The sequence below is a fragment of the Acanthisitta chloris genome, unplaced genomic scaffold (genome assembly GCF_000695815.1).
Source record: "Acanthisitta chloris isolate BGI_N310 unplaced genomic scaffold, ASM69581v1 scaffold30577, whole genome shotgun sequence".
Taxonomy (NCBI): Eukaryota; Metazoa; Chordata; class Aves; order Passeriformes; family Acanthisittidae; genus Acanthisitta; species Acanthisitta chloris.
This window is the reverse complement of record NW_008684740.1, coordinates 32,722-53,737: the sequence shown is the minus strand read 5'-3', so window position 1 is coordinate 53,737 and position 21,016 is coordinate 32,722. Positions and strand designations below refer to the sequence as shown.

At 37.8% G+C, this 21,016-nt stretch overlaps 1 protein-coding gene across 1 annotated transcript; it reads left to right on the top strand.

Moving 5' to 3' along the window:
* Positions 1-1,689: 1,689 nt before the first annotated feature.
* MTMR6 (myotubularin related protein 6) lies at positions 1,690-19,995 on the top strand (the record flags this gene model as incomplete). The annotated part of the gene is made up of 13 exons (XM_009079460.1): positions 1,690-1,806; positions 3,717-3,879; positions 4,857-5,014; positions 5,702-5,830; positions 7,438-7,572; positions 8,715-8,847; positions 13,116-13,225; positions 14,328-14,453; positions 15,707-15,756; positions 16,504-16,704; positions 17,425-17,559; positions 17,639-17,765; positions 19,530-19,995. Coding segments are annotated over 13 exons (1,845 nt in total), but the record flags the coding sequence as incomplete, so codon positions are not given.
* Positions 19,996-21,016: the final 1,021 nt, after the last annotated feature.

Below are 21,016 nucleotides of genomic sequence, written 5' to 3'. Positions count from 1 at the left end.
TGTCAGAATATCGCTTCTGACTAATTTAAGGACCTTTGTTTACAGATGTTCTAAGACTTAATAGCATTTTCAGTCTCTTCATCTCTTGAACCTGTTATCTTCAAAGCTGATGACTTTTTTTTTTCCCCCATAACTAAGGATTTGCCAAACTTGACAGTTAAAAATCAAAAAAACTAACAAAAGGTGTAGAATTAGCTGAGTACCCATTCCATTAAAGCTGTTGTGAGTTGAGTTTAAATGAACATGTCATCTGTAGAGGCTGAATCTAAATTACATTTCAGTTCTGTGTAAGAAAAGTGTATCTACAGCTTATATTACATTAGTAAAGTCTTCAAGAATTCTGAAAGAGGACTCTGGAGCACTAATGCCTGTCCTCGTCTGACGGCACAGTACAGCTTTGGGAATAGCTGCCTTGCTCATGGAGGAGAAGGGAACTTTGCATGCCAGGATTTTGTGGGTTGTTTTACTTGAACAAAACTGGAGCAGTTTCTGTGCGTTTCTCAGTTTGCTGGGGAGCTGCAGTTCCAGGTACCAGAGCAATTACTGCTGCAAATCTGCCCAGTATGAATTCTGTGTTTTGGCTGTGCTGTATTCACTTAGCTGCTCTGTATCTGAGGACTGATACCTAAAAATGGCTTAACATCAGCACAGGATACGTGGGCTCCGCTAGTCGCCTCCTCTGTGTGCTGGTCTTGCTGTTGTGAAGTTTTTGGAGTTCTGCCATGCATTTGATGGCAGCAGAGAACTTTAACTTGGCGTTAATGAGACAGTGCTGCCAAGAAATAGAGGAATGCATGGAGATAAGCCATTCGCCAGGCTCCTTTCCCGTTGTTGCACGCAATGTTTGCTTCAAATACAGCAAACTGTGGAGCCCATGCAGTTAGGAGCAACAAATAACATGCAGACTATCTAGAAATCGCTTTCTTTCCAAATGTTTTCTCTAGGGTTGAGATAACAATGTTGATGGAATATCAGGAGTCACTTGCCCTTGCAAGACTCAAGCTTGAATTATCTGCTTCAAATGGCAGCACAGTCCTTGAATTTCTAGGAGTTTTTTATAATTATTAGTATGATGCTTGCATTTCATTAAGAATGTGTTTTGACTATGAGGCAAGGCTGTGATGAGCTAGGTGTTTGAAGTTGGGCACTTTATAAAAGACAATACATAGCTAAAATTGACTGTACATAGGAGAGCATAATCCTCATGGCTTTGAGTCTGCAGACAGCCAGTGAAGCATGTTGCTGAGATCAGCTGTTAGTTCAGTGCTGGCATCTCAATAACAGGAAACTATTAGTGTGTGTTTGCTCTATTTCGGGGAAGCAGAATAAAAGCTTAGTATTTAATAATTCTTATTTTTTTAAACAAATTGATATCCCGATATCTTTCACTAGTAAATAACCATAGTCATTATGTATATGGGGTAAGTATTCTGATGAGCCTAGCATTGTGCCTTCATTATGCACTTTTGTCTTGAAACAGGATATTTTAACTAGTTGGTGTTCTCAAAGCTTATTCCACAACTATTGTGTTCTTAATAGTTTGGCTCAAATAGCCTTATGTGCCACATTATGCTTTCTACCATTTTCAAGATTCTTGCCCCAACTGACAAAGCTTTTGCTAGATGAGGATTTTACTTCCTGCAAAAATTCAAAATTAAGTTTTGTTTCCCCTCCCCTTATTTCTTACAGGTGGAGCAAGTGAAATTACTAGATAGGTTCAGCACGAGCAATAAGTCACTGATGGGAACTCTATACCTTACAGCAACTCATCTCTTATTCATAGATTCAAGCCAGAGAGAGACATGGGTAAGGATGATGAACACTTGTGGCTCAAAAGTACAAACAATTCTTCAGATGCATTTGTTCTTCCTGATCTAAGGTTGAGTTTGTTTACTAAAATGTTCTTCTTAGTCACTCCCTACCCTCTCCTCCTCCATGGTATCATAACAAGTTAATGATTTGCAGATTATTCTCTTGGATGACACTGCTGCAATTGAAATCAGGTAATGTTGAAAATGTTCACTTCAAGCTGCCTGAATTCTTCTGTAGCCTTCACTTGTATCCTGAGTGAATGTGTGGTGATTTTATTTAAATAACTGACTTGCACTGCAGTTCGGAGGCAGGAGTGGGAGACTGTGAGGCAGGTTAAGCACGGGGTTTAAAATTTCTGTGTTAACTTAGCTTGTAATTAGATTCAGTCTAGGTTAAACGAGACAGCAAAAATCCTAAGATCTGGGGTTTGGTGAAAAATTGAAGATAGCACGCACTTTCTTAGAGCAGTAAGCAGCTGTTTCTTCACAGGTATTCATCTCTGAAATAGAAGGTCGCAGAAGGGGTTGCAGGTGCTTGGTGACCAGTACCAATGTGGTTCAATCAAAGCTGACTGGTACAGTCATTCCCATTAGTTTTTCTGCTCAGTGCCCTCATGATGCACACATGGACATCAAGTTGTGGCTTCCATTGGAGTCCAGCTGCCTGACTTGAGTTAGTGCCTTAAGTCTTTCATCCTCCAGGATGAAATCGAATTTTCCTGGCTGTGGTTAATTATGTTTTTTTCTGTAGGTGTATTACCTGTAGGTGTATTTTCCTGGATTACTCTTAATCATGTATCCTGGTTATCTAAGTGCCTTGTAGTGCTTTCAAGAAAATTTATTTTTCAGTGATTTGTTCTTGGATACAACAGACAGCTTTGTACAAACCAAACTGTTACCGTTTCATACAAGATGGGTTTTGTTGAGGAGAATATGATTCAGGATTACTTGCTTGTGTCTCCCTAAGCACTATGTTAAAAGGTTTTATTTTGGGGAAATTGAACCTGTGCTTCAAGAACTGCATTTCTGATGATGGTACAAGTACCAAGCATAATTATCATAATGTCTCCAGGATATAGTCTCGTTGTAAATGCATATTTGTCAGCATAGTTTTCAGATGTCCTTCCAATCAATATTTAAGAGGAGTTGATTGATTCAGTGAGGTAATTGAAATTTCATCAAGAATATTTTGTTGAGTTGAGGTAATGTACCTGTGGCTTTCATTCCATGCTTGATCAGCTGTTATTTTCCATGTACTTACCTAAATGTTGTGTAGATTTGCCACACAGATAAATCTCTGGAGGGCATTTGTATATCCATTGCTGTGACAGTTTTCTTTTGTTTAGCTGGGAGACTCTCATGTCCATGTAACACAACAGGTAATACAGGAGATATTTTTTCTTATCTCCTGTTTGTTCTGTAGGTATTAAATACTGGAATTCTGGAATCTTCAGGTTTCTCTGTATCTTTTATACTTCAAATTGTTTTCCCTGACTTGCTTTATTTTGCCTGAAAATTCTGAAATATGTGCCTGTAGATCCTTAAGAAAACTCAGACTGCCTAATTAGATGGAAGCTTGTCAGGTTGCAAAGTTAAAAAAGGCTGAACAGCCATGGTGGAGTTTTATATCTCACTTTTGCATTTAGAAGGATGTTTACCGTTTCTTACAAACATTAGGTAGCACTTCAAAATATGAGGGAAGAGAATAATTTAATTTTTATAAATTATGGTATCCCGACCAAAATGTTGTTCTCGGATTTCTGTTTCTAAATGTACTGCTGATTGACAAAAGTAGTGAAAATCAATATTCAGCATTGCTTAATGTCTTACATCTGCTGATCTAGATACTATGCTGTTCTTATTTTTCATCGGCACGCTTACGCTGTGAGTTTTTGTATGTCACAGATACTGCATCATCACATTGCTGCAGTGGAAAAACTTCCCTTGACTACTTCTGGCTGCCCCCTTGTCATCCAGTGCAAGAACTTCAGGATAGTCCACTTTGTTGTTCCCAGAGAGAGAGATTGTCATGACATTTATAATTCTTTGCTTCAGCTGTCAAGAACAGGTAATACTTAAAACTGTAAAAGACTTGGCAGTATATGCGTGGATAACAAGTTGGTGTGTGTGTGTCTAAATCCATGGCTCTTATATATATATATCTATATATGTTTATTTGTTTATTAAACATGCAACATGTAAAAAGTCTTACATTATTTGGAATGTAAAGAATTTTATTGATTAAATATTAATCCAAAGATGTGTTATCTGGATTTTGTAGGTCACTGATGTTCCCTAACAGAATGAGAGATTTTCTGTGTTTTAGGTTTTTTTGAATTTCTAATGTTATCCCTGAAATTGTGAATATAACTGTCTATAGTCTCTCTTAGTTGTGTGTTCCATAGATAAATTACTAATATCATGCAGTTTCAAAAATCTGAAATTTTGATGCTAAAATAGCACTACCAATTCAGCTTTACAAAAGAATTTTGTCACTTAGTATGGCCTTTTACATTTTCTGCTTTGTGTTTAGAGCACTGTAAAATGTCATCATCTGTGATAAGTGAATAGCATATTAGGAAGAAAAAATTTTTTGAAAGCTTTTTTTATTTTAAGTGAAACTTTAAAGCTTACTGCTTTTAAAGGTCAGTAGATGTAAATTTCAGTTCTTGCCTCCCAAAATAGTTTGTTCTTCTAGCTCTTTGAAGTCTACTAATAATTCTGCATTTTGCCTTGTTTAATTTTGTCAGTCTTCATTTTGTGACCTGTGCTTTGCCCTTATGGCTTTGGACATGTCTCTCAAGCACACTCAAGAAAGCTCTCATAAACTGCCTCTAAGTATCTGTAATTGTGTCAGTTAACTGTAGGATAGTTGCAGCATAAATATTTCAGGAGTGTCAAGTATCTAGTTTTGCTTTCAATAATTTTGTATCTCGAAACCTTTTCTCCAATTTGGGCAATTTCAAGATTTGTTGACTGTTACCTCTTGCTGCTCAGACATTTTTGGGGACAGCTCATTGCATTGCCTTACTCTTTATCTTTTAGCAAAATATGAGGAACTGTATGCCTTTTCCTATAACCCAAAACAAAATGAGTCTGAGCAAGCCAAAGGTTGGCAGCTTATTGATCTAGCAGAAGAATATAAGAGAATGGGAGTGCCAAATGCTTGCTGGCAGTTGTCTGATGCAAATCGTGATTATAAGGTAAGTGTTGTAATGGAAATATGTTCTGCTTTAGCCTCTGACTCTAGGCCTATAGAAAACAGCCTAATACTGTGAAATCACTTGCCTTGCAGTATAAGCAAGATCTTGCAGGTAGAGAGAGTTAACTCCTTAATCAGTGTGCAGTCTCATAATTTTCAAATCCAAGTTTTTCCCAAGGCTTCATTTGTGCATGGATGCATGGGTTCTTTGGGACTGCTTCTAGAGTATACTTACCTGTTTGAAGGCCAGCCCTAGTGATCCTGCTGTCTTGTGATCTCTCTCTTAACTGAGGAGGATTCTACTTTAGCATTTGAAGTGTTGGGTGTGGTGGGTGTGGCTGATTACTGGATTAGATTTCATTTTGCTTTGTAGTCTGCAAACACAAAAACAAAGAGGGAAATAATTTCAGTATTTTATTTGAAACACATTCTTAGCATTTCTACTGAGTCACATTCTTGAGAGGCGAATGCTAGTATGGCAGTGCTTGGCTATAGAACTTGGATACCTGTTTGTACTACTTATCTATGGTTTGTCTCTTCCTCTGCATTACTTACATGTATACAAAGAAACATGTTAGTGTTTATCCTATATCTCTTATTTCACCTAACATCTTTCAAATCAAATACAATAAAACTAGGATAGGCTTTGTGCCTTGCAAATAAAGTTCTTTCTGTGTATGTCTTTCAGATTTGTGAAACCTATCCCAGAGAACTTTATGTTCCCAGAACTGCAAGCAAGCCCATAATTGTTGGTAGCTCCAAGTTCAGAAGCAAAGGAAGATTCCCAGTGTTGTCATATTATCATAAAAACAAAGAGGTATAGTGTCTTCCTCTTACTGTAAATGTGCTTAAAAATATTTCTCAACACTTGGCGATAATTCAAGGTCAGTAAGGAGGTACAGTGACTTGAATTAGAATGGTGTGACTCATGGTGACCTTAGGTACAGCTGACACTAGTGGTGTCTAATAGGATGCTGAATTAACCTGAGCCAGTTTGAAAGAAATCCTCAAACAATCAGTTGAATCTCTTAGTTTTCAGAAGTAGACCTTAGGGTAACCAAAGATAGCTTTTCATTAAGGGATCTGTCTTCCTTGATATATAAGGAATAAAATTTGTTAGGTCAAAATGGTGGAGGTGAAAAACCCAAACAAAACCAACAAACCAATAGAAGAATAGAATTATTTCTTCAAACAGAAAATTATTTCTTCTTATTTGTGAGGTGGAGGGAGAGGAGGACTGTCACCTTGCTGAGCTGAAGACTTTATGAATGATGAGTGTGAAGCTACTAGATGGATTTGAAGATAATTTTTGAGTCAACAGTGTGCTCTTATGGCTAAGAAGACCAATAGAGTCCTGGGATACATTAAGAAGAGTATTGTCAGCAGATAAGGCAGGTGATCCTGCCTCTCTAACTCCACCCTTGTGAGGCCACACCTGGAGTGTTGTGTCCAGTTCTGGGCTCCTCAGTACAAGAGGGACATGGAGCTCCTGGAGTTGATCCAGTGGAGGGCAATGAAGATGATTTAGGGACTGAAGCACCTCACTTCTGAGGAAAGGCTGAGGGAGTTGGGCCTGTTCAGTCTCGAGAAGAGATAACTGAGAGGGGACCTCACTAATGTATTCAAGTACATGAGTGGGAAGTGCCAAGAGGATGGAGTCAGACTCTTCTAACTTGTAGAAATCAATAAAATGAGGTAACAGGCAAAAACTGATGCACAGGAAGTTCCACCTGAATACAAGGAAGAACTTCTTTGCTGTGTGAGTTACTGAGCACTGGAACAGATTGCCCAGAGAGGTCGTGGATTCTCCCTCACTGGAGGTATTCCAGAACTGTCTGGATGCAGTCCTGAGCCATGTGCTCTAGGGTCACCCTGCTTGAATAGGAAGGTTGGACCAGATGACCCATTGTGGTCCCTTCCAGCCTAACTGATTCTGTGATAACTACTGCCTGGGGAGATGTACCTGATACCGTCTGAAATACAACATATCATTGAAAATTACATTAGGATAGATAATAGCATATTGTACTGGGAATAATGAAATCAGACTTGCATTGGTAAAATCAAGCATAATTCATTTTATATTAAGAGAGTAAGTTGCTTTCCTAAAATGTACTTTTTCCTGCCTATACTTTTTGTGAATTTTTATACTTGGGAAAAGCCCATTATGTAAACTGACACCTTGCCCATGTGTCAGAACCTGAAAAAATGTTTTGATAAAGCTTTGGATTTAAGTTGTAGGTACTGTGTTTGAAGGTTTTCAAGTGATGTGGTTAAAAAGTTGCTACACTTGAACGTGATTCAGTTTAGTGACATTATGTGCTGAATGAAACAATTTGTTTCTATGTCTTTTTAGAATTATGCAGAGCATTTCAACTACGGGTATTAAACTGGTGCTAATTTGTTCCTTGTTTTCTATGGTAGGCTGCAATTTGCAGATGCAGTCAACCTCTCTCAGGTTTCAGTGCCAGATGCCTGGAAGATGAGCACATGTTGCAAGCCATCAGTAAAGCAAATCCTTCAAATCGCTATATGTATGTCATGGACACCAGGCCAAAGGTATGTACTTCAGGCTCGACAGACAAGCCTCTCTTCCTGAATGTTGGAGTGCAGGGATTAACTATCACTCTATCATGAGCAAAATGTTTGAAAAATAAGGTTAGGCCTCTCTATTAAGGCGTCAATTATTTGCTTGTTGAACCTGTATCAGGACTCAGCTAGAATGCACTGAATATGCTGCTCAACTTTTGGAGAGGTACATTTAAAAATGTACTTAAAACGTAGTTAAGAAGTGAATAGTTGAGTGGAATCCAAGTAATTTTAACTGTTTGAACTGAAATTCGTGAAATGGTGAGCTGTGTTGGGGTTTCATTTGAAATGGGAGGTAGTACTGTGTAAATTATTTGTGCAAACTGTCTGTCTTAGCAAGGAAGAAGTAGGGGAGATTCTGTTGTAGCATTCTGAGGTGGTCATAGAATGGTTTGAGTTGGAAGAGCCCTTAAAGATCATCTAGTTCCAACTCCCACCCCCAACCAGGTTGCTAGGACCTCCATCCAGCCTGGCCTGGAACACTTCCAGGATCCCCAGCTTCTCTGGACTCTGTTTTCCAGTCCTTCACCACCATATTTCACCACTGTCTAATTAAATTGAATCATGTTGTTACTAAGTTGAATTATGTTATGACCTGTGTTGGAATCTGTGGAGTTACTCTCACTCTTTAGCCGCATCTGTATTTAAATTGGTAGTCACTTCACTCCTCACACAGGAGCTGGAAGAGTCTGGGTCTTCCTCTTTCCTTTTTAGGTGAATTGTTTTGTAGTGTCTTCACTCAGAAATATTTGGAAACCAGTAAGGGTTTGTTGGTGGGAATATGGAGGAGTGAATATGAAATTACTAAATGCTTTATTCAGATATGTCAGTTCTAAATATTGGCTATCTGTTGATTTTTATGTATTATTCAGATATGTCAGTTCTAAATATTGACTATCTGTTGATTTTTATATACTGTCCCTTTCTTGCACTTCAGTGCTTTCAAGTTGATTTGCCACAAACTGTAGATTAGAATTTGTTTATACTATGTGTTCTGGTGGGATTTTTTTCCCCTCCAATGTATTCCATAAAAATAGCATGACTTTTGTTTCTTAATTTGATATTTTTATTCCAAGTACTGTTTTTCAGTATTTTTATTTTTCTATTTTAAGCTTAATGCAATGGCAAACAGAGCTGCTGGGAAGGGCTATGAGAATGAAGACAACTATTCTAACATTAGGTTCCAGTTTGTTGGCATTGAAAATATTCATGTAATGAGATCCAGCTTACAAAAACTTCTGGAAGGTATGTTTTAACTGTACTATAATAGTACATATACACACTATCTTCATACAGAAAATAGGGGAATTATTTTTCTGAAGTCTTCAGTAACAGTTTACATGAACTGCATCCATATTGCTACGTTTTGTCCCAGTGCTATGTTTAGTACCAGTTTGCTGTACTCTGTGGTAATGAATTACCTTAAACCTTTACCTTCAAACTGTAAACCCAATGAATGGAGTTTTGAAGAAAATTGAATGGTCTTGAGTGAATTTGATCAGTGTGTCAGTGGCTTGTGGGAAAGACTGCTGTGTTTTCCAGGTATATATGCATGTATACACACATGTAATAGGAATACACAAAATAGTGTGTTTGTACATTTTTTTTCATATACATATATATATATCAGTTCTTCAAGGAGCAGTTTGTTCTACAGAATTTGCAATAAGTTTATGGTCTGTACAAGACTTGAACTCTTTGACCTGGTGTTTGTAGAGAAGGGAGTAGGGGGAAATAGGAGCCACTTCACCATGCCACTGCCTCCTTCCTGGTGGAAGATGGAGAGGCACCTGGTGGTGAAAATGGAAAGGCAGAAGTATATTCATAATTCTGTTCATGTTTTATTTAGATGAACAGCTGAGAAGAAATTCAAGATGCTTTGTGGAGTGCTAATACTTAGAGTACAGTGGCAGAAGTTTGGCTTCTATGTGTGACAAACAATACATACATAAACGCTTGCCCTCTAGAATAATGCAGGTAGTTCCAGTGATGGAGAAGGCTTATGCTTGTATGGAAGCCTCTTTTGATGAAGGCATCCTGGCTACATTGGTCAACAAATCTTACAGACTGGTAGTGTAGTCTTACTTCACTTTCACTGTGCCTGTATGTGCTGCTAACCCATTCTTCAGGCACTCTGCATGGAATCTGACTGAGCTTTGATAATGTATGTTTTTCTGGTTATTCCTGCATGTACTTTTTCTAAGAGAAAGATGAGAAGCATCAGCCAGAGCTTCAGTTTTTAGGTTTGGCATAATCCCTCTTTCTTTTACTAATATCTTCAATTCTAGGAAACTAGCTAATAAATCTTGGTTGGGCTCTCTTGATGTTTAAGAGGCCTGCTCCTGTGTAATAATGCCTGATGCAGAAGTATGTTCATCACACAGCTAAGCTTTACAGACTTCATGTTCCTTCCATTTGGCTTAGCATCCCACCAACGGCACTTACTAAATATGTTTCTGTAGCTTTCTTTAAGGGTGGAATATGTTTTAGTTTTTCCTTGTGTGGAATAATTGTCTTTGAAGCCTTTTAAACTCAATTGAAACAAAATCATGAGTAATACCGTATTAGTTTTTCTCCAGATCAGGTTTATCTACCTCTGTTTATTCTGTATAATTCACTAGAGTTTTGCAGTATGTCAGTCTAGAAGTAGAAGTATCTTTAGGGGTAGGGAGGACCCTTAAAATTTAGGGATGTATTCAATAGTTTACTGTTCAGACTCCTGTAGAAATGTGCCATCAGTGGGGTGATCAGGAAGGAAATGCTATGAAAATGGTTCACAGCTTCAAATGAGGAAAATGCCATTTAGCGTCTGTGTTCTTGCTTCCCCTGGACGTGCTGAACTGAATGTTCTCATGTTCTCCAATCAGGAGTGTGATACCAATGACCCTGTCTGTTCAAGGGCCATTGTAACTAGGACTGTCCTCAGTTGTTTGGGCTTTCTGTAACAAACAGCTGTTATTCATTCTTCAGCATGTGTCCTGCTCCTATGCTTTGTGTCCATCTGCCTGGTTTCCTTCAGAATCTAATGAGGGTTTGGGGCTCATGTGCATGTAGGCCTTGTGTTTTTTTATGCTGGAATCCAGATAGTTTTGATTATCTTGAATGATACTTATTGTGAAGTAGCTAAGCATCTTAGTGGTACCATAAATCACCTTTGACCCTTTAAAAGACCGTAAGGAACTGGAAAATTACTTTTTTTTCGGTATCTAACTGTTGGAATAGTGTCAATGCAATTTCTTTATTCAATCACTAAGTAGTACAAAAATACTTGTGTTAATTCACAGAAATGAAAAGTAACTGAGCTAAATATGTGTTCCTATCTCTGCCTCCATTTATAAAAATATCAAAATCTAGCTTGAACGGGGAAATATTAGTGGTGAAATATTTCTGTCAAACTGAAAATTGTGATCAAAAGCAGATTTTGATAGCAGTATCTGGGTGGAAACAAACTGGGGGCTGAAAGCCTGTTTATTTTGTAGCTGAAAAGTTTGTGCTTTAAACCATAAGCTACAGAATGTGAGGATGAGCTGTCATGAATAGTGCCTCTAGACATTGCCTTGTCTGGCCAACCCCTTCCCTGCACATATTTGAGTTTCCAGATATTTGACCATTTTTAGCTTCTTTCCCTTACCACAGAGTGGTGGACCTGTTCATGTACTGTTGTGATTCAGCAGCTGAACAGGTGTGTGAAACCACTGGGGCAGAGAGTGTGTGAGCTATCTGAAAGGAGCAGGTCGTTCTCAGCTGATTTTCTTTGTGCTATGCCTTTCGGAAGCAGAACTCTTGCCTAGTGATGCTCTTTCAAAGATAAGGGAAAACTAGCTGGCTTTTACTGATATTTACAGAGTAACCTTTAAAATTAGGTCTTGTGTCCAGGGCTTTATTAATATTTTGTTACCTCATTGTACTATAGTTTTGTAGGTGACAAAGATGTATGGGTTTTAGAAAAGGTACTGCAATACTCATTTGGAAGCCTGTCTTTGTTCTAGTATTCATCAGCACGTGGCACTATGAATCCTCCTGAGCAATGGGGAGTATACCAAGACTTGTGTGGCTGAAAGCAGAGAAACATCTAGTGCTGATCCAGGGAAGCTCTGTGAGACAGTGGTTTAAGAGATTATAGCCTTCATTACATCAGGAGACTTAAAGAATATGAATCTGCGTCACAGAATGACTAAGTTTGTTCTAGTATTCATCAGCACGTGGCACTATGAATCCTCCTGAGCAATGGGGAGTATACCAAGACTTGTGTGGCTGAAAGCAGAGAAACATCTAGTGCTGATCCAGGGAAGCTCTGTGAGACAGTGGTTTAAGAGATTATAGCCTTCATTACATCAGGAGACTTAAAGAATATGAATCTGCGTCACAGAATGACTAAGTGAATTCTCTGTTTTTTGCTGACTCACTTCCTCACATGGTCAGAGATAAAGATTATTTTGCAGCTGTTATATCCCTAGTGCTGCCTCTCATCTGCAGAGCCTTTTTGTTTTCATTTGGGGCCCAGTAGCTTAGAATCATAAAATCATTTAGGTTGTATAAGATCATCAAGTCCAGTGGTTAAGATTAGTGGGAAGTCAGCTTCCACTGTGCAGGGGAAGGTATTTTTGTAGATGGTAGCCTTGGCTGTCTTTTTTTTAGATCACACATAGCTGAAGTTGTATTAGCCATCAAATATTTTTTTAATTGCCAGAAGTTTATCATATTTGGACAGTAGTGAAACTGTGTGAGTTGCTACTCAAAACTGTACAAAACCCAGGTTATCACTCTCACACGTGAATTGGTGTCTGTGTGTAAACCTTTGTCTACCGCTACATGTCTTGCAGCTACACTGCAAGGCATCCTTCCTATAACTTGAGTTGGATTCCTTGCCCTCTGTGCTAGATTGAATTTATAGCTGTTAACTCTACTTCAGCTCAAACCAGCACACCCTCTCAATTGGCATTATTGTTACAGGATCAAAGTATATTGGGGATGAATGGTAGAGATCGGTCAGAAAGGTAGTATGTCAAGTCTGGAGGTAGACAAAATCTGGATGGATTTCAGTTCATCACCATGTCTTTGTACTGCACGTGATTCTCCAAAGCAGGGTGGAGGTGATGAAACTCTGGCAGTGTGACCACTCTGAACTGTGTGTATTGTCTGGATGCAGCTACTTTCCTGCTAGTAGTTGTAGTATTTTTAAGTATTTCTGGTAAGCCTTTGGAGTTTGCATTGTCTTCCTTGGTTAGACAAGGGTAAGGCTCCCTATTGGGGTTAACCAGTATATTTACTTTGACTGTTATTTTGTCAAAAAAGACACAAACACCTTACTCTAGTCTCTTATGGTTATTGATGGATGGAGAACATTGTGTAGTATCCTTCCCTTAACCATTTGAGTGGTGGTTTCCTGAAAGATTTATTATCAATTTACAACATAAGAGATTAGAAAAAATATGCAGTTATTCTTCTCTCTACATTGCAGGGTATAGGTAGCTGCAGCTGCTTAAGGCTTTCTAACTCTTGGTTTCTTTCAGTCAGTGGCACAAAGGGTTTGTCTGTTAATGACTTTTTGTCTGGTTTGGAGAGTTCTGGATGGCTACGTCACATCAAAGCTGTGTTGGATGCTGCTGTCTTCCTAGTTAAGGTAACTTGCATGGTGCTTCTTTATTTGATGGGAAGTTGACTTGCTACCAGACAAAATTATGCTTAATGTTACGTAATGTGTAAAATTCTGCAACTGACCTTTTTTGTAGATAGGTGCTTAGCATATATCCCTGTAAATCTGATATGCTGGTATTACATGTTATTACAAGTATGGTATTACAAGTATTACGTGTTTTTTTATGACTGGAGATATTAAATATGCCAGTTAATGTTTTGGGATTTTTTGAATGCTATTTGGTCATCTTGTTGGGAGATGAATGAGTTCTTATGCTTCCTAGTTCTTTGGGTATTTTTGAAAGATGTAACCAGTTTACCAGTGGATGGAACAAACTGTTACACAGTGCACCCTGAGAAACAGACCTCCTGGGCCAGTAATTGCAGAGTAACCAAAGTGGCTACACTGACTTGATTTGGTAGGGAAGTGGGACTCTCTATGAAGACTTCAGAGGAACAGTTGTCTTTGCCAGGCACCTGTAAAGCCAAGGGCTTGACTGGAGGGGACCGGGTGAAAAAAAAACCTGGATCTTTGTTTTCACTGGGTCAAACAACAGGGAGCTACTGCCATTAAAAATGGATGTTTCTCCTAAAGATGACACTCAAAAATATCTGAGCGAACAGGATTTGGTTTCTTAGCTGAAGCTGATAACCATTTCTTAGGCTTTTACTTTTGCATAGTATAATGATGGACAAGTGGGTATCTTCCATGATGTGTTGGTGGTGTTTTGTTTTTGTTTTTTTTAATCTGTTCACTCTGTAACCTGCAATCCAATTCTTTTTTAGTATGCATTGCAAGGTTTTCTTGCAAGTTTAGTTTTATAAGGGACAGAAAGGGAACCACCGTAGATGTTAGCTTATGCAAAGCTGGTAGTGGAATTTCTTCTCTTTATAAGGAGTTTTCTATACTTTCATGGAGAGAAATTCCTAGCTTTCTGATAGTATCAAATCCTTTCCTCATAATGAACATTTTCTAGCTCTGTTAAATATCTGTGAGTTTGGGATAAATGTAGCATTTTTTTATTTATGTACTAAATTTTGACTTCTGTCTAGAAAAGAACATTCACTAAGAAACAATTGTTTTGCAGGCAATAGCGGTCGAGAGCGCAAGTGTATTAGTGCACTGCTCAGATGGCTGGGATAGGACTTCCCAAGTTTGTTCTCTTGGAGCTCTCTTACTAGACTCCTATTACAGAACAATCAAAGGATTCATGGTAAGCATACTGTTGCATTGTTGAGTTGTTGCTTGGTGAATAAAGGATGTAAAATGTTTTGAGTGTGAAAGGGGGAGCTGTGTAAACATACTTGTTGTTTCGGATTTTTTTTGTAATTAAAAATGTAAAATGAGATTTGCAGTATACTGACAAATCTTTCTTTTAGAAATACTTTGCTATTGAAAGACTCATTTATTTAAAATACAAAAAAATGAAATACTAATAGCAGATTGCTTAAACATCTCCATGTCTCAGTCGTTGGGGGAGTTATCATTTTTAGATTTAATTAAAAAATGTTAATTTGGGGACAAGTGATAAAACACAGCCACTGTAATTTACTACATCTACTACCTCAGAGAAGCACTTTGGAATCCTTATATGTCATAGATAAGAGGCTTTTTTGGATGCAAAAGTCAATCATTGCAACATTTCTGCAGGGTGCCTAAAGCAATCTAAATTTCTTCATCTTTCTGTAGAGAGGAAGAGGAATTTCAGTATGATTATTCTAAACTTTAAACTAGGAAAATCAACAGTGTTCTGTAGTGACAAGGCAAGGTGTGGAATTCCTCAAGGATAGTACATAAAACTAGTTCAGTGTATTGGGTAGAACTAACTGCTACAAGTATTACAAGCTATGAAAGTGAAGTTGAGGAGGAATTAGAAGAGGATTGTGAATAGTGAGAATGTATAATCTTTAGGGAAGTAATTTAATCTTTTGGAGTTTTGATCAGTCCTCACTTTCAGTTAGATTTTTGTGAAAGCTTCTGCAATGGGCAGACAATCCTCTGTTCCTTTTGGTGCTTGATATTGTGACTGAAATGATGAATCAAGATAGTGTTGATATTAAACAAACTTACTGCTGTAAATGTTAGATTATATCGTGTTATATAAACTATGATAGCATGAATGCAATACTAAAATTTTTCCTATGCTTTGCGTATCTTGCAAGTTGGTTGATAATTTGCTAGTGAATTCATACACCATGATGCTTAAACTGACCCTGGCTTAACAGCAGTTATCTGATTAGCAGGTTGCTAAACTTTTTGACTAGTTTTAGAAATGTGCTTTGAGAATGTCCTGTGAAAGACTTCCAAGAAAATAAAGAAGCCACAAAATCACAAACAGTTGCTCCTACTGTAGTTAATTGGACTCAAATTTAAAGTACAATGTATTGATAACCTGTGAGGTTAGTACTCTAGATGTTAGATTAAGTAACATTTTACATGAGATTTTGGGGTTTTTTTACCCTCTAGGTCTTGATAGAGAAAGACTGGATCTCTTTTGGGCACAAGTTCTCTGACAGGTAATTCACTCCTCCAATATAGTAAAATGTATACAGCAAACTGAATTAAGTATTCTTAAACAAAAGACAACTGGCACATGTTAATTTCTAGCATCACTGCAGTAGTTTAGGAATGAGTAAGCTATTTTCAGTAGACAATGTCCTGTGTCTTCCTATTTATTCAAATACCTATTGGATAATTGATTTATAATGTAGACATGTTTTTAGTGCTGCTGGTGTCTTGCTCTGAGATGTTGATGACCTCAGTAATGTGTAGACAGTCCAAAAACAATCTATGTCCCAGATATTTAGGCAATATGAAACACTTAGTTTTGATATCTTTAAAGATGAGTTTACATTTGTGTTTAATGATGAAGTCACACCTGCCTTTAGAAGTCCTATATGTTAAGAGTTCTGTTTTTCCCTTTGATCTACCTGTCATCAGCTATGACAATAGCCTTGCTGCTATTTACTGCTTATTAATATGCTTTTAGCTGTATATAAGTAATAGACACAAAGGAACTTAACTGTCTTATGTTGCTGTTCTGTACTGAATACAGATGTGTGATTATTTAGAAGTCAGAAAAACAGGTTAAATATAGACTTATTTCTATTCAAGAATCGCCCTAGTTCTTGAAGTTAGGTGCTCAGTCTCCAGCCCAAAGCTAGTGTCAAATTAATGTACTGTCATTTAAAAACAAGTGCAGCTAAGACTATTTTGATTTCTAACCTAAACCAGTTTCAGTCTGTGTGTGGAATCTTTTCCAGGTGTTGTCAGTTGGATGGTGATCCAAAAGAGATCTCGCCAGTGTTCACTCAGTTTCTAGAAACTGTGTGGAATCTGACCGAGCAGTTTCCACAAGCCTTTGAGTACAACGAAGCTTTCCTCCTTCAAATCCATGAACATGTCCATTCATGCCAGTTTGGTAACTTCCTTGGAAACTGTCAAAAAGAGCGAGAAGAACTGAAGTAAGCAGGCTTATTGTAATGTGTCTTTTGGGTTTTTTGGCAGACCAAGAACTCGCATGAATCTTCTTCATTTTAGGCTCTGAATAGAAATAGAGGCAGAATTGGTAGTACTGAAAGTTACATTGAACTGCATCAGGGAACAGCGGTGCTGCTTGTGCTTTTGCATGCTGAAGACTATCTTTCTAATTTTGGGAGAAAATCCCGTGCTCATTTTTCATAGGGAAAGTTAAGGTAGCTTTCCTCTTCTCTCTCTTTTATTTTTTATTTTTTTTTCCCCCTGTAAAAGTAGGTAAGCTTAAGTTTGGAAGTATCACTTCATTCCCTCCCCAATCTGTTTTTAGGTAACCTTAAAATTCTTGCCTTCTCAAGGCTAATTACTGTCAGTTAGAAGTATTCCTAGGATATCTTCCAATGTTTTCAGTTGGAAAACTTCTGTGAAGTTTTGATCAGTTTGTCTCATGTTGTATTTTAAAAGCATTTACTTCAAGTAGACAAAACTTGCACTGCATAAGCAGTAGTACTCCTAAAATTGACAATTCTATTCAACATTAGCATATGCTGGGAAGAAGTTGATTTTAATAAGAGCTTTTAATTCAAGACTTAAAAGTATTTCTGGTAACTTTTTTACAAGAAGATTGATTTTATTATGTTGAGTTGAACAGTTTCTGGGTTTTTTTGCTTGTGGTCAGTGTGTTGACCTTTATCTCTTTTTGCTTTTAGACTAAAAGAGAAGACATATTCTTTGTGGCCATTCCTTCTGGATGAACAAAAGAAATACCGGAATCCTTTGTATAATCCAAATTTTTCTCCAGAACTAACTCTTTTGGAACCTAATACAGTATCATTCAATTTTAAGTAAGTTTAAATAAGATACAGTATCTCTTCTTCAGTTTTGTCATTGTCTTGCATATTTAAAACTGTCTGCTTCGTACAGATTTTGGAGAAATATGTACCATCAGTTTGATAGAAGCATGCACCCCAGGCAGTCTGTGTTCAGTCTTATAATGAATATGAGTGAGGAAAATAAACAACTGGAGGAAGACATTAAAGAACTAGAAGCTGTAAGTATTACAAGATAAGTATGTGTACCTGTGACTTGTTCTTCAAATTCACGTTTGTAGTTGTAATAATGCAGCGAGGTTCCACATGAACATCACTGCTGCATGGCCTGGCACTTACTCTGTGTAGTGTTGACTTTGATTTTCAGTGTATGCTTCTATGATGAGTGCCATACTCTGTAGCCACTGTTCTGCACTCTTTATTTCTGTGAAACTTATCTTGGATAACAAGGTACCCCTCATAGCTATGGCTGTGTTGATAAACCAAGGAGACTGAAAATGTTTTATTTCCATTATAGCTACTGAAATGGAAGCAGCAAGTATTATCCCTCTTTTAACTTCATATACAGGTTCATGCTGTAGTAAGTCACCGTAATTGTGTACATTGTAGTGCTTATTTGAAGACAGGGCTAAACTCAGTGATCAGATGTCTATAATTGACTTCTAGGTGCTACAGAAAACAGCCAGGAAAGGCTGAACAATGTATCTCATTTTATTCTAGTGTGACTTAGTGACTTTTAATTGTTACTTGTGTTATAGTCAGTTAAGGTGCTGAAACTTTAGAATAATACCTTTTAAGGAATGCAAAAATCTTCTCATTATCAGATTTACTAGTGTGTGTCTAGAAATGGTAACAAAAGTCCTGTATGTTATGTTGGGGGGAAAGAGGGGAAGTACAGCTTTTCTAGGAGGAAAGATTTTATTAAACTGGTCCTACTGTAATGTAATGAATGCAGGCCACTTAATACTGTTGCAAATCTTAATTGTACAATCAGAGCGGCAAGATGAAGCAATCTCAAGAATAAGGAAGATGTAAAGTGAAGTCTTGGTTTTGAATTTTCTAGAACCTCATTCCAAGATGTTAATTTCACCTGAGGCCACATTTGTCATTTGAGTGATGAAGAGTTACAGCTGTTTGAAATCTTGATGTATGTAGACTTTGCTACTGCTGTTTCCATCTTCAGAAAGTTTGTCAATAGACAACAAAGTCTTCTGGACTCAGTCCCAGTTTAAATAGAACAGAAACACATCAACAAATAAAACAGTTCAGTTAACTAGTGAAAGCTCCTATTTACTGTGTGAGCTTGTTGAATTATAAACAAAAATGAAACAAACAAACAAACCCCAAACCACACAACTGAAAACACCCTTTACCCCAAACCACACAACTGAAAACACCCTTTATCCTAATCTTTCCTATTCTCTTGCTCATGCTTACAGGATAGGTCCTTTTCTCAGGTTCTGCGTTTAATTGGCATCTTTTAGTGTATTCATGCATTTGAACAAACTGTATTGGCATTTTTGGATCCAAAGCAAAAGTCTTTTAGAAGGACTTAAGGGCTTAGGTATCAAACTACTTTGTCATTATGAGTCTCATGGTCTCGTCTAAGATCCCTGCTTGCTGCAGTACCAAGACCTGTCTGCCTCTACTGCAGAATGTATTCCCATCTTGATAGCAATCAAACAAGAGGCAAGCCTGGAAGAACCTCTCCTTCTGTACAGATACTGAGAGGCAACCATTCTGTCTTCTGCCCAGATTTTCAGCAAACAGTGCTTGTAGCATCTGCCATAAACTGTGGGGAATGATGTCATATCCAATGGCCTAACATTTAACATTACTGTTATGTGTCTAACCCAGTGTATGTAGTACAGGGCTCTGCAGTCACTGAGTTGGCCAGCAAAAGAAGGAGATTCACTTTCTTTCAAAGCAGGGTATTATCAGTAAAGAGTCATGCTGACTGTTAGTAACTATTCTCTATATTTCAGAAAATAAAGCAAAGAAATGGGCAGTTAGATGTGGTCCTTGTGAAGGAACATCAGCAACCTGCTCACCCTGCACCCGTGGCACTGAAGACCCCTCCATGCTTCAAGAAGGAGCAGCCTCTGATCCCTGGGAATGATGCCGTGAGAACTATAGAGGGCAGCAACGCAGCAGACAATCGCTACAGCGAACTTGTGTCTGAGTTCTCCAAAGCTGAGCCTGCTGTCGTCAGCTTGGAGTACGGAGTGGCCAGGATGACCTGCTAATTAAAATCTGTCACTGTGTTCTTCCAGACTGATGGAATGGAGAGATGGATTATTCTGAGGATGGGTCTGTGCTGCATGACCAAAACATGATTTGTATATCAGCAAGTTTTGTTAATGTAGATTAGAACAGCATGCTAGTTGTCAAGTGTTTGCTGTTCTTTTAAGGGGGGGTAAAAAGAAGGTGTAGCTGTCTTTTTAAAAGAAATAGAGGCATTTGGTAAGTAGTGACTAAAAATCAAGGAATGGTCTGTCTTTGAACTTAGGTCAGTTTGCACTAAATTGATTAAAATAGTAATATTTCTTTATTCAGCATAGGAAACCACAGGTGGTCTTTCACAAATGGATTCTATTTGGGCAAGAAAACTTGAACTTTGTACTTTAAGAACTGAAGCTGCTGTATATATTGCATATGATATGTATACATATACCCTTGTTTAATGTCACTCAGTACTAACTTTCAGTGTATTAAGTGCCATGGAAAAGTATGACATATTTCAAATCATAAATAGTTGGCCTTAAACCTGTCAGATCAATTATATTGTCCTTTACTACTGCAGTCTACCTGGCTCTGTTTACATTGTATTTGCTCAAATTTTTATATCCTTAAAACAGGACTGAATATAAGGAATGAAGCATGCCTGAGCTGGCACAGCCTTTCAGCAAATAGCTATATGAATGTTAACTTGTCACTTAAGACTGTTTTTTCTTCCATTTCCTCTGTTGTTTAAAATGTAATAGGTTAGCCTGATTTTCCTCTCTGGCAACTCAGTAGATTGAGCATCACCAAAGCTACAGGTTGTCTGACCTTAAATGTTTTGATCTGTGGCAAGGTATTTAAGTGTAGAATAAGACATGTCCCGTAAGAAAACAATACTTAGCCAGTAACTGAATAGCCAGGTTCATTCAGGTTGTTTACTATGTACTGTGCAGTTTTTCAAGTTGCAAGAATGCAAGCAGAACTTTTGGAAGTGTAGTCTGTGGATGCTGTTCCCAAGTGAGAAAAGGTTATTCATGTGTCTGAAGCTCACGAGCAACCGAGTGCCTCCTAAATGTTTCATTAGTAGAAAATTTTAGTGAAAACCCCTTCTAATCTTGTCCAAACTCACTTAACCTGTGCATATTTTAAGTAACTTCAGTATCATCTGGACATTTGTATGTAATTGGAGAAAGGACAAAAACTTCTAGCAGGATGCAGTATAGATTGTGGGTCATAAGGAAAAAGGGGG